At 37.6% G+C, this 15,710-nt stretch overlaps 1 protein-coding gene across 4 annotated transcripts in view; it reads right to left on the bottom strand.

Annotated features, from left to right (window-relative positions):
• KIF2A (kinesin family member 2A) overlaps positions 1-15,122 on the bottom strand; it is an 89,780-nt gene extending 74,658 nt beyond the window's left edge. For 3 of the 4 annotated variants that reach the window (XM_074282422.1, XM_074282420.1, XM_074282419.1), the window contains exon 1: positions 14,715-15,118. In XM_074282422.1, the coding sequence (XP_074138523.1) occupies positions 14,715-14,778 (64 nt within the window). In that variant the 5' untranslated portion in view covers positions 14,779-15,118. Of the gene's footprint in view, positions 1-14,714 lie in introns of all 4 variants that reach the window. The other variant, XM_074282421.1, reaches the window with a different exon arrangement.
• Between the last annotated feature and the right edge of the window lie 588 nt (positions 15,123-15,710).

Raw genomic sequence — 15,710 nt, forward strand, 5'->3', positions numbered from 1 at the left:
CACACATACTTAAAATACATCCAATAGGAAAGAAATATTGAATGTGAAATATATACTCTTGGCATAATACCAGGAACATATACCAGAAAGAAGGGGAAAAAAATAAGGTAAAGAATAAGGAAATTGAGAAAGTATCTGATTCCTATCCTATTGAATGTCTTTCATAGGTTTGGGGTTTTGTTGTTTTTTGGCCATTCCTACCACACTAATTTAGGTCCTTATAAATTCCATGCCTGGGATATTGCAATTGCTGTCTAATCCATATCCACAACTAGATTCTCTCCCTATGATACACTCTAAATACTGTTCATCCTCATTAATCTTTATTTGGATGTTATCAAATGTTAAATCAAATAGTCCCAACATGATATTTTCATCAATGTTCATCACTATAAGGGGACTTAAAATGGTTTAGGATTTTAAAATAGTTTTGTAGTTTTTATCCTTTCAAACTTTCAACTTTTCACATTTAATAATGTAGATATCATTAATCCAATATCTGCATGGCAAATGTAAAAGCAAATTGAATTAGGGGCAGCTAGACAGCACAGTGGATAAAACACTGGTCTGGGAGTCAGGAGGACTTGAGTTTCAATTTGACCTCAGACACTTAACACTTACTAGCTATAGGACCCTGGACAAGTCACTTAACTTCAATTGCCTTAGCAAAAAGAAAGAAAAAAGCAAATTTTCATTTTTTACTAGATCTTAAATAAGAACAACAATACAATTATATAGCTTTTAAATGCACTAAATATCAATTTTGAAAGTGAACAGCTTTAAAATTCAGTAAAAAGTATATGACTAGTGCTCTGAAATTTGAGGATGTTTCTTCTACTCTCAATGAAATGCATTGTTTCTTGCCCCACAAATCAAACTCTGAACTCCAACCTATCAAATCACACCTGCAATTAGAATGCTAACTAAAAGACAATGTACACAAGAAATAATTACGTATAAGAATACAGTCAGGGGAAAAAAAAAAAAAAAAAGCAGTAAATTACAACTATCCAACAAATAAAGAAATACAATTTGGGATATTTCCTAAAAAATAGCTACACATTTTGTTGGTAGGCAGGCAAAATAAAACAACCAGTAGAGTAAAACAAGCTCAGTAGAGGCAGCACAAGTAAAGAGAAAAGAATCCTGGAGGTGGAATCAAAAGAACTAAGGTCAAGGCTTGGCTTTGCCCCTTCTCTTAGACTGGTTTCATCTTGGAGCTTCAAATTTTCTCACATGTAGAATGAGAAGCATTGGCTTAGACGATCTTTAAAGGGCCCTTCCAACTCTAAGATTCTGTGATTCTCTGGTCCCTCTCACAGACTTAATCAAGAAGACATACACGTGTGACAAGTATCATCAGGTCTATTATTCTTTTCAAAAACATTGGACACAACTGAAAATAAGTATTAAAAAGCACATCTAAGTTTATCTAAGATAATAAGATTTTATTTAAAGAGATTATTTCCTCAAATTAATGGAAGTATTTTATAAATAAATTATAAGCTCCTAGTAAAATTTAAATGTTATATGCAGAGGATATGTAAACTTGTCAAAATAGTCTGTTATCTATATACTCAGCATGACAAGCTACATGTACACAGTTTTTTAATGCAACAAACCCTATTTATTACTTCAACCAACAGTTATAAAGTGACTGTGAAAAGCTGGGAGAAAACAAAATAGTCTCTACCCTCAATGAACTTATGCTGAATCATCATCAGCTGTCACTTCATAAGCAGCACTTGTATCTTGTGGTAATTATCAAATCACTACAGAGCTTAACATTTTATAATATTCTTATAGGTGGAGATATAATGAGAAAAAATAATGTGTTTTTATACATGGAAAACGCCACTGATCAGGAGGATATGTGTCTTCAAATTGGCTTTGTGATATTGGAGGTATCCCCAAGATCTAGATGGCTTTATAACCAAAAGGCATTTGTGAGATCTTTAACAGGGATTGCTATGGAAAAAGAAAAATTTAATTAAAGAAAGGATTCAATCCAAATAGCCAGCCACTAACTAGGACAAATTAAATCTTAAGCAATGGTCAAAAACAAAAACACAATTGGTGTTTTGCCAAATGAGCCAATGACATTTAAGCTGAAAAGAAGCACTAAGATTTTGTTTCTGTCTGCACAGGGGTTCTTTTTTTGGTTGTAGATCCCTTTGGCAATGAAGCATAATAGACTCTTTCTCAGAATAATGTTCTTAGATATATAAAATATAGGGGATTGCAAAAGAAACCAATTATATTGAATTATCACAACATTCAAACAAAAACACCAAGTTTCTAGATACCATGGTAACATAATGCCTATAAAACACCATAGTGTTTACTCCATATAATTTTTAAAGTATTCTTTCCATTTATTACAATCATCTAAAATGTATTATGTAGATTGTTATGACATAATAGGTATATATAAATGTTGATGTGCTTGGGATGCTAGAATCTATAGAATTTATGATAATCAGGTAAGTCATATATATATAAAAGTCAATACATTCTGATGGAAAGTGTTGAAAACTTTAAAAAAAAACTATGGTATGTCTAATTTGGGATCTATTAATTCACTATTACTTTATGGAACTTCTATGAAATGAAAAAAGTTATAGAGTGGGTTGTATATATTTGTTTGGGGGCAGTTAGGTGACACAATGGATAGAGCACCAACCCTGCAGTCAGGAGAACCTGAGTTCAAATCTGGCCTTAATTTAATACTTACTATAGCTGTATGACCCTGGGCAAGTCACTTAGGTCCAATTGCCTCACCCTCCCCACCCCAAATTTATTGTTTTTTCTTATATTGAACCAAAAAACTGATGTGTGTCATCTGGGGTCAAACAAACAGAACAGTGTTTCAAATATTTGAAAACAGAAATCGCAGTCTGCCAACAAGTCTCTTCTTATGGCTAAACACAGGATGTGATTTTGAGTCATTTGCCTATCTTGATGTTCTTCTTTTTGCCAATATCATTCCTAAAATGTGATGTCTAAAACCAAACATAATCCTCCAGATGAGGGCTGACTAGGACAAAATACAGTAAAACTATAACACATTTCTTTGTTAAAACATTGTAAATCTATTAAAGAGCCTACGATCACATTAGCTTTTTAACTGCTTGGTTAATCAAGAGTTGCCTCATTTTGAACTTGTAGTTCACTAACTAGGTCTTTTTTCCGATCCAAACTGCTGTTTTGGCACATGTTCTAATTTTTTTCCCCCCCTGAGGCAATTGGGGTTAAATGACTTGCCCAGGATGACACAGCTAGGAAGATTTAAGTGTCTGAGATCAAATTTGAACTCAGGTCCTCCTGACTTCAGGGTTGGTGCTCTATCCCCTGCACTACCGAACTGCCTCACATTTTCTAAATTTTAAACTCATGCAGATAATTTTCAAGCTCAAGCTGAGCATTCATTCTCCCATGCCCATCTTGAAATATTTCATTGTTCTAATCTGTCAAAATACTTTGTCATCAATAAATTTGAAAAGAATACAATTTATATCTTTATCTAAAGTCACTGATTAAAGATTATGGAACAAAAAAGAATAAGAACCTTGTGACGCTCTATTAGAGAGCTTTCAAAGTAAACATTGATCCATTAATCATCATTCTATGGATCTAGTCAGCCTGTTTCAACCCACCTAACTGTACTATCATTTAGTTAATATCTCTCTATCTTGTCCACCAGGATACTATGAGAAACTTTTTGAAATGCCTCGCCGGAATCTTGGTATAATGTGTCTATGGCATTTCCCTGATTTACCGGTCTAGTAAGCCTATTAAAAAAAATTATGAAATTAGATTCATTTGGAATAACTTAATAAATAGTCCATGCAATAACCTAGTTATCCTTGTTTCTCTTTGTACTCATAAAATACTCTTTTATTAATACACACTAGAATTTTGCCAAAGAATCAACAAGTTCACCAATATGTAGTAATTCAAAGACTCTACCTTCTTCCTTTTCCTGAGAACCAAAAAAACCACTGTACATTTTTAATTCTACAGTACCTTTCTTATTCAATACGATGGAACAAAAACTCTGAAAAATGCCACAAGGATCCACCTTGTTAAAGTAATAAAAAAATTTAATTTTACATTTGAAGATGAATGGGAAATAAAAGGAAAATTACCTTATGTGTTCAAGGTCACATGTCACTGATAAGACTGTGAAGAGAAACAAGTCTCTCCACTGCAAACTCAGAATTCTATTCACCATAACATTTTTTATCATTTTGATTAAACTTTACAATTTTCTAAATGCTAGCCAAACATTATGTGAAGCATATAATGGTGGCTGAAAATTAAGTTTAATGTTTTCACCATTTTTTTCCAATTAACAAGTACAAAGACCATCAGTCTAACTTCCTTGTAGTTCTTGCTTGCCTATTGTTTTATGGCTAACCCATCCCTATCCATAACTTAATTCATGAATGAGACACAGACCTTGCTTCATTCTCTAAAAATAATAAAAAATTGGATTCTAATAATTTTCTACCAGTCCTCATGGAAATCTAGATTTAAAAAAAAATTATTATAGCTTTTTATTGACAAAACATATGCATGGGTAATTTTTCAGACCCTTGCAAAAACTTCTATTCCAACTTTTCCCCTCCTTCCTTCCACCCCCTTCCCTAGAGTAGTTAGTAGTAGTCCCATACATGTTAAATATGTCAAAGTATATATTAAATACTACACACACACATATACACATATTTATACAGTTGTCTTCCTACAGAAGAAAAATCAGATTTAGAAAGAAGGTAAAAATAACCTGGGAAGAAAAATAAAAATGCAAGCAAACAAATAATGATAGAAAGAGTGTAAATGCTATGTTGTAGTTCACACTCATTTCCCAGTGTTCTTTTACTGGGTCTAGCTGGTTCTGTTCATTACTGATCAACTGGAACTGATTTGGATCCTCTCATTGTTGAAGATAGCCACTTCCATCAGAATTGATCCTCATAGTATTGTTGCTGAAGTGTATAATGATCTCCTGGTTCTACTCAGAAAATCTAGATCTAAAGAGTTTTTTTTTTTTTTTTTAAACTATGTTTGTATACCATCTCAATTTTTTGAAAGATCAACACATTTCTTATAGGTCTGTCGGAATAGGCTACAAACCAAGCCTTTATTATGGAGCAGCAACCTCTAGCTATAGCCACCTTTTTGCAAGCTAATGTCACACTTTAAAGGTACATCAGGTAAAAGGAATGAGGAGTTGCCAGAAACCACTCCTTTCTTTGAGGGATATTATCACTAATGAGATCACCCCAGTAGTCATGACTTACTTAAGCAGAAGGTACACTAATGTGCCTTCTTGGATCAAATGTACAGAATTATTGAGAAAAAAAAAAATAAGCAAAACATAAGGACATAAGGAGAAAGGAATAAAATACTATCAAGGAAAAAGAAGGCATTACATGTCAGGAATTGGTTAATCTTAGGACTCCAAAGAGATTTGAGCTAAAAAATGGAGATCAGCTTTTAGAAGAATAGTCAAAAATGGTTTATATGCTTACAATTTGCAGCTCAAAACAAAACAAAAAAAGCTGTGTGCCATAAATGTCACTTTACTCAAGACCACATGGGTTTACCATTAAAAGCAAAAGCTATTGACTCCACAAGACGTTTCTTTATTTGAATGTTACAATATGTTATTAGCCCTTAGAAAGCATTTCCTAAATTGAATTATTATTATTATTTTTTTTACATTAGGAAATTGGGTTTTTGGCCTTTCCCTTAAAAACTCACTGGGGTCTTTTATTCTGCACTCTTGACTTGTCAAATCATGTTACTTTGTCCAATTTTGTCCCCTTATACTCAGTACTGTATCTTTACCTTTATCTCTCACCAGCCTATCACAAAATCTCATCCTTGCTATACTTATCTTTCACACTAGCTGCCTGCAGTCTATCCTAAACACTTTTACCAAAGTTGTATTCTCTACTATGGTAGGAATCAATCTTTCTACTTGATTCCTATCTTTACTCCCTCCATCCATTCACCCTTTCCCTAAATCCCTTAAGGGGACTTTTCAGTTTAAGTGAGGTCCAAAATCCTTACCTTTTGTTCCACAGTGCATGAAATCTACTTCATTTCATTTCTTCTCTGTCTAAAGGTTTGTAATAAATCTCCTTTCTATCATACTCCCTGCTCTGAGTTTCTCTCAATTTACTACTGCATGCATCAAGTGGCCATTGACACTCCATAAGTTCCTTCCTTTCCCCCCAATAACTCCAAGATTCCTCCCTCCATTTAAATTAATTCTTTAAATCTCACTTACAGGAAAAAATAAAAAGTTGACTGCTCTACCATCTATACCAAAATTCAAATTTACACATTAATTGGACTTTTGTCTTTTTTGCACACCTAGCAATTACTAATTAAAAGTCCATTCACATTCTGACTTGATGTTTCATACTTTATAAAATAGTTTCCTTGGACAAAAATAGAATCAAACAAGATTCAGGGCAACCCTAGAGAGGAAATCACAAAAAAACCTGCATGCAGCCTTCATATATATATAATAACTGTGTGCACTACACTTCAATACATCGTTGATTAGTTTAGAATGTGGTTCACACTGACTCATATACAAGTGGTAAAATGTTTTTTTCCCTCAATTTATTAACCATGAGACATTTCCATATTAAAACATAAACACTTAATCTTAATGAATTTAAATAAGAGAAGATAAAGAGAATTCAGGGCAAGTTATCATACACTTTAGAATGCATTGTTCTGGGGCTACTATAAATCCTTATAAACATTAAAGGTAGCCCTGAAGAGGAAAAGAAGTCATTAAAAGTCAACATGAAGCCCAAAAGAATGTCTCAAGCTAGAACTACTCAGTAAAAAATAAGGTGAAATATCTAGAAAAACTTAAATAGTTTACAGCTAAGTAGTCTACAAGGAGAGTAGTGGCAGAACACCTGAAAAGATATAGGAGATTAAAGTTATGCCAAGAGAACAGATTTTACCTGTGGTATACCTCAAGGAAAGCATTTTGTCAAGTATAAAGTACTATACATACAATAGGTCTATTACTAAAATTATTCAGATTAAATGCTGAGTCAAATGCTGGACAGCAGTAAGCAGGATATGAGAATAAGATATCACTGTAGCCACGGCCCAGCAAGACAGCAATTGATCCATTACTTTTTTATTTTTGAGAGTAAAGCTACTAGCAATGGGAGATTTTCTAGTTCTTAATGAGCATGGACTACATAGGGTTCTTAACACTATGGTCTTTCGATGAGAAAATAAAATAAGAAACACTTAAGTATCCTTCTTTTAGCTATACTTTAGGTATCCTTTTTGGTAGGATCTCATCCAGGAATTATAACACCAACTTTATCTCTTTTATTAAGCAGAAAATAATGGAAAGAGCAATCCAAAGTTCTGCCTCAAAGATCATTATGGAAGTGAAAACTATATTGACACAAACTAAGAAATGATATTCAATTAATATGCATTTCCAAGGTCAATTCCAGTCATGAAAGAGAGGTAGCATAAAAGGTGCAGGGTCCTTGGATGAAGTAGTATTACTATTGCAGTATGCAGCAAGGTCCTTGGGTAAAGCAGTATTACAATGAGCTAGAAAATGTTAAAAACTAGAATATCTTGAGATGACAAGAGATTGAGGAAATAACCTCCAGTAATTTTGTTTTGGATTTTCCAGTAAAGGAACTCCAATCCTTACAAGCAGCAAAATACTGGGTTAAACTGCTTCTGGCCTTGTTATTTTGCTCACATTGCTAATTGGCAAGAGAGAGGTTAGTATATGTTCTTTTTCTAGGACCCCCTCCCCCCAAAAAAAAGGCAACTCCATTTTTAGCATGCTAGGAGTAAAGTGGCCCAGTAATAAGGATAGGCCTTGAGTTTCCTCTTCTGGAGAAAGCAGCTTTCAAAATAAGCCTTTTAAACTTTGGGGTTTTTTGCTTTTAAATTTTGTAAGCTATAAAGTACTATATAAAGGTGAATTGCTACCATTAACCATATATTTAAATTACCTTACAGCCTAATAAGATAGTCGTATGCTTCAATCAAATATCAGACTACAGTAGAAAGGGGAAAGGGGAACAAGTATTTATTAATTACCCACTACTATGTTCCAGGAACTGTGCTAAGTCACTTAGTCAAGATGGAAAAGAATATTGCTGTAGAAAAGAAGATACCTTAGAATGCCAGAATTCAGAAGTTGAGTTTTAAACCAAGAAATCTCCTTGGGCAAAAAAACCCAAACATTTATTACCAGGTCTACAAGCAGCACCAGTCAATCTTACATAATTATATGAATGTTATCAATGTTAGATTATAAATTCTAGGTTGGCAGCTTTTTAATGTGTAAGGACTAAAAAAAGTTTCTTTTTGAAACAGAAGCTTTTGAATCATCATACATACCTCAGATACATATACATGCATTTAACTAATTTTACCACTGACAACAAACATAATTTAATATCATTATAAGTTTTACATGTTGGACTGTTGGCAAAATAAACAAAATGTTATGGGCCAGAACTCTGAACTTGAAACAAAGGATTCTTACAAGGTACTAAGTCAGTGGAATTGATAGAAACAATTATCTAATTTAGCATGGTTGAGTATGATTGACAATCTTATAAGGAGATGTTATGGGCCAGAACAAGGTAGTAAGTGGAATGGAGGAGACAATGGTTAAATCTAGTTTAGCATTGATTTAATCCTACAACAAATAATGGTTTCCTAGTGATATAATAATTGGTGTATACTGAGTGTGGTGCATATAAGCTAGAAGCTCTCAGGGCCAGAAGAGACAAGCACACTAGAAGCTCTTGAGGGCTGAGACAGATTCGTTTCATCTTCCACATTTGTTGTGGCTGGAGGCTGAAGCACAAACCCTTGGAAGTTGGGGAGTTTCAGAAGCCAGAGAAGGCAGCTGGGAGCTCAAGCCCTCAGAACCAAGGAGACAGATAGGCCTCTAAGAAAGCTTAACCAAAGATGACAGGAACAAATAATGACAAATGTTGGAGGGGATGTGGGGAAATTGGGACACTAATACATTGCTGGTGGAGTTGTGAAAGAATCCAGCCATTCTGGAGAGCAATCTGGAATTATGCCCAAAAAGTTATCAAACTGTGCATACCCTTTGACCCAGCAGCGCTACTACTGGGATTATATCCCAAAGAAATACTAAAGAGCGGAAAGAGACATATATGTGCCAAAATGTTTGTGGCAGCTCTTTTTGTTGTAGCTAGAAACTGGAAGATGAATGGATGTCCATCAGTTGGAGAATGGTTGGGTAAATTGTGGTATATGAAGGTTATGGAATATTATTGCTCGGTAAGAAATGACCAGCAGGAGGAATACAGAGAGGCCTGGAGAGACTTAAATCAACTGATGCTGAGTGAAATGAGCAGAACCAGAAGATCACTGTACACTTCAACAACAATACTGTATGGGGATGTATTCTGATGGAAGTGGAAATCTTCAACATAAAGAAGATCCAACTCACTTCCAGTTGATCAATGATGGACAGGGGTAGCTGCACCCAGAGAAGAAACACTGGGAGGGGAATGAAAATTGTTAGCACTAATATCTGTCTGCCCAGGTTGCATGTACCTTCGGATTCTAATGTTTATTGTGCAACAAGAAAATGATATTCGCACACATGTATTGTACCTAGACTATATTGTAACACATGTAAAATGTATGGTATTGCCTGTCGTCGGGGTGAGGGAATAGACGGAGGGGGGGTAATTTGGAAAAATGAATACAAGGGATAATATTATATAAAATATATATATATATATATATATATATAATTAAAAAAAAAAAAAAAAAGAAAAGAAAGCTTAACCAGGCCCCAGGAAAGGAGATAAGACTTTGAAAGAGATAATAAAGGATTTGGACTTTAACACCTAGGCTGCGCTTGTGGTGATGACTGAACTAAAACAAAGACTGCCTCCAGAGACCCCAAGAAAACCTCAACAGAGAACATTACATTTTAGAGAGAACACAAAATCACATAGTTCTCAAAGGAATCAAAGTATCGGCAAAAACTTACTAGTCTTATGATTTAGGACAAGTTTAACCTATCAGTTCTTCAACTTTATCATCTGTAAAATGGATTAATATTTACAATTGCCTACATTCAACTGAAGACACTTATTTCGTGGCTACTTTGTGCAAGGCATTGTGCTAGGAAGCAAAGGGGAAAAAAAAATTTCCCTAACCTCAAGGACCTTACATTCTAAGTAGAGATTCAATAACTACAGATAAGTCCAATACCTCAAAGGGCTATTGTGGGGATCAAAAGAGCTATTATATAAAAAACACTTTGAAAACTGACAAAGCACCATTCAGATAAAAGGTTTTTTTTTGGGTAACAAATAAAAATTGTACCAAAAATTTAATCCACTAACACTAATACAAATAAAAGGCCTTTTTTTTTTTTTTTTTTTTTTTGGACAGTAACAATTAGAAATAGTACAAAAAGAATTTAATCCACTATTATAAAGCTATTCCCTTTCTTCTTTTCTACTCTCAATAGGTGCTCTCCCAGATAATTTTGATATCTGAAAATGTAACAAATAACTATTTCATATAACCTGAAATACTATCTCTATTCTTCTAAAGTCCATCTAGTTTGATCTATATAAAAAGATACATAATATATATATGTATTATTGACATGAGAGGAACAGCCAGCTGGGCATAAGCAATTTTTAACCTTTCTAATCAAAGAAGTATCTCCACCCATGGCATTAAAGTTAATAACCTATGGCTCCTTTGGGATTTTCAATTGCTACTGGAATTCCTGGTAATAGTCAAAAGCATTATTTTCACCTATACTTAACACAGATGTTACAACTTTTCCCTTTAATGTAGAAAACAGTAATGCTCCCTTTGTGACCTTCTAGTAGCAATGCTCTATCAGTAATACAGTGCAAAAAAAGCACAGGACTTGGAGGCAAAGCACTTGGACTTGAAATACCTGTGTGATTTGGAGTAAGTCACTTAACCTCTCCAGGTCTTAGTTTCTTCATCTGTAAGATGAGAAGATTTGGCTAGATGACCTCTAGAGTCCATTCCAGCACTACCCATTCTATATATGTGGAAGTATAAGGAACAAGATAAAGAGTCATAATATTTCATCACATGACATTCTGAGTAGATTTAAGCATTTGTTTCTTTTTTCATTTGAGATAACTCAACTTAACCATTCATTCTTCTAAGTCCCTCCTTTCTACCACAAGCCATATAAAGCCCAGAGGCACTCTCTTCTTCCTAGCTTAGGAATGAGTTAAATAATTTAAGTTCAGGCCTTTACAATACAAGTCTGGTTGCTTTGCTGAGAGAAATTTAAAAAATGACTCGTGCCCATGCTGCAAGAGACAAGAGTTTTCTGCAACTAGTGGAAGCCAACATTGTTATCCGCAGCCCCACAATAAAAATCTTACTTCCACAAAGGTCCTGGATATTCCTTTAATAAAATTCTACTTTTCTTCAGGTTCCCATAAAAACCAAGGGCTAAGGAATCAATAACTCTGAATAATGAAGCTTTTTACATATAAACACAAGTTTAAACAAATGTATAGTTTTACTTTAAGAAACACAGAAGCATATCAATATATGTGTTCGGTTCACATTTGGATTTTGCAAATATAAGTTGAGGAATATGTGACTAGACCTACACCTAAAAAAAGAGAGGTTTTGTTAAACTGCAAGATTAAGGGGAAAAATATTATATGGCAGCCCCCCAAAAAAGCTATTGCTATCTACAAAGAAGAATTTTTTGTTGTTACATCATTTTTCAGTCATGTCCAACCCTCTGTGATCCCATTGGGCTCTTCTTGGCAAAGACGTTATTATACTTTGTCATTCCTTCTACAATCAAGTCTTCCAGAAGAGGAAGAATAATCACAATTAGAAAGGTAAGAGACCCATTTGACTCTGCCCTGAGTGGACCACATCTGTAGTTCTGTGTTTCATTCCAGGAACCAAATTTTTGGAAGGACAAGGTAGTGTCCAAAGCAAGGCAATGAATAAATTGAGGAACCTTAAGACTATACTAGTTGAGACTGGATTAAAAGGAACTCGAGATTCTGGAGGAGAGAAGATATATTGTGGACACAATAGCTACCTTCAAATTTTACAGATGAGGAAACTAAGGAAAATAAGTGACTTGCTCAGGATCACACTGATATTAAATATATTTGACATAAGATTTAAATTTATGAAGAAGAATCTCCTTAACTCCAGACCCAACACTTTATGCACTTTATCTCCTAGCTGCCCAAACAACAACCTTTAAAGTGACTGGGAAGAAAAGTTTGCTAAGGGGTAGCAATTAGTAATACTTCTCTATCTACCAACCCTAGATCAAGTTCAGTTCTGGGCCTGATTCTTGAACTCAGATTTACAGTCTACTACAAGTGGAATTACATTTAAACTTTAAAACAGCCAGTCATATCTATCTTGGAATATCCTGGGGAGTTCAGTTAGGATTCTCTTCAATCTGGTTCTAAGGATGCAAAGCTAAATCATAAGACTCAAAAATCCCAAGAATGAGGGATTCATTCGTTCACCAAATGTTTGCATCAGGATGTTAAGGGGCTCCATTTTTTGGGTTAACAAAGTCTAATATATGTATGTATGTCTTCAGTTTACTTTTCCTCAAGGTGCTATATATAATCTAGTCTAAAACTGATCTAAGAACACAATTATTAAAAAGGGCAAGTATAATGTACCACAAATTCATTACAAGTAGTACTAAGACTCATAGTTGAGAAAAGGGAGAGATAGTTTTGGCAAGAGTAATCTGGCCAAACTTCATGGAAAAGATTTTGAGTTCTGTCTTGAATGGTGATGGGTGAAGACTGAAGGTTCAGGAAGGAGATTATCTTGCACAATAGATCAGTTACAAACAGGAGCATGAAGGACAGTAATGATTTATAGGTTTATTGTCATTTTGATCTAATTTAAATAGAAAAAAAGTGTCTCCTCAAATAAATCCAGGAAAATTGCACAAACACACCTCAAATGTCACTACACAGAAACCATGCAAAGAAATTCACTCAAGAACCTCCATAATTCATTTTAACACATCAAAAAATTTTTACTCAAATCATTCAAGGAAAATAAGGTGTAAATAAAAGTTAGATGATTATTTTAGTTTAGTGTACCAAAAAATGTCTTTAATTTTTAAAATCTTAATTTTTCCTTCCTAAAAATAAATTTAATCTCAAAGAAGCAATAAATGACATTGCTCTGGAAAAAGTATATAAATACTGCCCTGGCCTCAAGCAATATATGCATCCCTTCCTCCGGTAGCAGTTAAAAGCGCCTAAAGCTCTTAGTGGTAGGCTTTTGCTTTTCACACACAGGATGACAAAGCTTTCAGTTGCTAAGATAAATTGACTTCAGAAATAATGGGAAACACCCCCCCCCTCAACAATAACTATGGAGGGTTGAGCAAAATATACACACAAAAACTATGCCTTAGAGGAAAAAGAGAAAGACTTAAAGGCTCTTGCATTACGTATGTATGTATGTATGTATGTATGTATGTATGTATATCATAATCCCGTCGGTGAAAAGAAAGGAGTCCGTATACCATAGTAACCTGGAACTGGAGTCTTAATGAGGTCCCATCCTCCCCTATCTTCATCATCTCCCCACAAAACTAAAGAAAAACAGAAATACCTAATAAATTAGGTAATAACGACAATTTCCCTTAATTGTCTCCCTTGATACTTTTAGGGGATTAAAATCATTAGCATAGTCCCACCTAGCATCACCCTCCCATATTTCATATTTTAGTAATTATTCCGTTTCCCGTAACCTGCTCCAGAGGTCTCACCTTTGAAGAACACATCTCTGACTCCTCCACCCTAGTCTCTCTCTCCCCAATGAGTGGACAAGAAAAATTCTCCACATCCTCCAGCAAGAAAAGGCTAGCCAAGGGGGTAAAAGCGCGCCCGGGAAAAAGCCAGAGAGCCAGGAAGGCCTGGGAATCAGAGAGTATCTATTGGACTCGCCTTTAAAAATAAACTAACTCCAACAGCAAAGCTAGAAACTACCGCTCCAAATACTCAAGTCACCCCCCTCCCCCAGCGCCACAGAGATAAGGATGGCAGGGAAGTGCTACAAGGGAAAATGGGTCTCGCGTTTGACATCCTGGGTCACCCCCAAGGAGCAGCAAGCATCCAAAGGCTTGGAGTCCAAAGGAGGGGTTAATTGTGGGTAAATCAAGCCGTTTCCTCCCGCCCGGACCCCACCCCATCTGCATCTGTCTCAGTCCCTCTTTCTCTTTTCCCCGCACTTCCTGATGACCCCACCTCTCCCAACCTGGGCGCAAAGTCCGTCACGCTTAGAAGAGCGCCCCCCCCCTTCACTTCCCGATGTCTCCTCTCCCGCACGCCCCCTCCCCCAAAAGCCAGGCCAGCCTCCCCGCCCCTAGCACTGCAGTAGCGCCGACCCCTCGACCCAGCTCAAGACACGCGCGCGCGCGCACGTACACACATATTCACAAGCACATAGTCGTGCCCACGAGCCCCGCTGCCCACGAACACACAAAAGCTTCTACAGCCTCTCTGCACTCCCCCTCCCACCCCAGGCCGAACCCGAAGAATCAATGAAGCCGCGGCTGTCGGCCGGTGGGCCCTCCCGGCTCTCTGCTCTTCCCCTCGGGAGCCAGGCCCCGCGCTCACCATCGCTGCGCTTTATTTCCACGTATATCCCGATCTGGATCTTGCCGAAGTTGGCCGCTGCCATCACCTCATCGGGAGAAGAGGCTGAGGACTAGGCGGCGGCGGCTGCGGGTGCAAGGCTGGGCAGGGGCGGGGGAGGAAGGGGCGCGGGAGGGGAGGGGGCGGAGAAGGAGGTAAGGAAGACGGAGGGTGGGGGACGCCGGGACGGTTATCGCCTGGAGTGGAGGCGGCGGGAGCGTGGAGGGAGAGCGAAGGAGGCGGAGCCGAGCTACACCCACCGGGGCTGCAGCTGCGGCAGGAGGCCGAGGTGGAGCGGGGCCGGAGCCGGGGCCGGGGCCGCGGCGGGGAGGGGAGGGGAGAGGGAGGGCCTGAGCTACCAGCCTCGTCTGGGATAAAGCCGACGCGGGCAAGGCCACTAGCAACGCGCCTGCGCGGAAGGGATCTTCCATCTCCTTCTCTTCCCTCCTCCCCCTCACGCACTCGTCTTGCCCCGCCCAACTCCGCGGAGCTTAGCGTCATAGCGCCCCGCGGAGTTGAGGAGACTGGCTGGCGGGCTGAGGGGGAAGAGGGAGGCGCGTGCGCCGCGGTAGGGAGGGTCTCTCTCGCGCGCGCGACTTTGGTTGGCAGGCGTGGTCTGGAAAACTAGTGGAGAGCCCTGGAGCCAGGGTTTCGGAGCTCTCTGGTTGGCCGTCTTGCTTGTTAGTTGATGCTGCTACAGCTACGAGCCGTGCGGCCGAGGCCGCTGCAGAGACTACGTAGGGCCCCCACCCGTTTGGCGAGGGTTGACTTCGGGATCTGGGGACGTGAGCGTGGCACTAGAGCGTTTGCCCTCTCAGAATGACGCTCTGCTTCTCCACTAGTACCAGGCCGGCCCAAGAGCCCTCCCGCGGGGCGCCCCCACGTCGTGCCTAATCAAACATCTTGCTGTTCTTAGCTGGAATTGGAATGAAGAACCACGGGTCTGCCTTCCCACCTTGAAACCTGCCTGCAAAGGAA

This window comes from Sminthopsis crassicaudata, chromosome 1 (assembly GCF_048593235.1).
Source record: "Sminthopsis crassicaudata isolate SCR6 chromosome 1, ASM4859323v1, whole genome shotgun sequence".
NCBI lineage: Eukaryota > Metazoa > Chordata > Mammalia > Dasyuromorphia > Dasyuridae > Sminthopsis > Sminthopsis crassicaudata.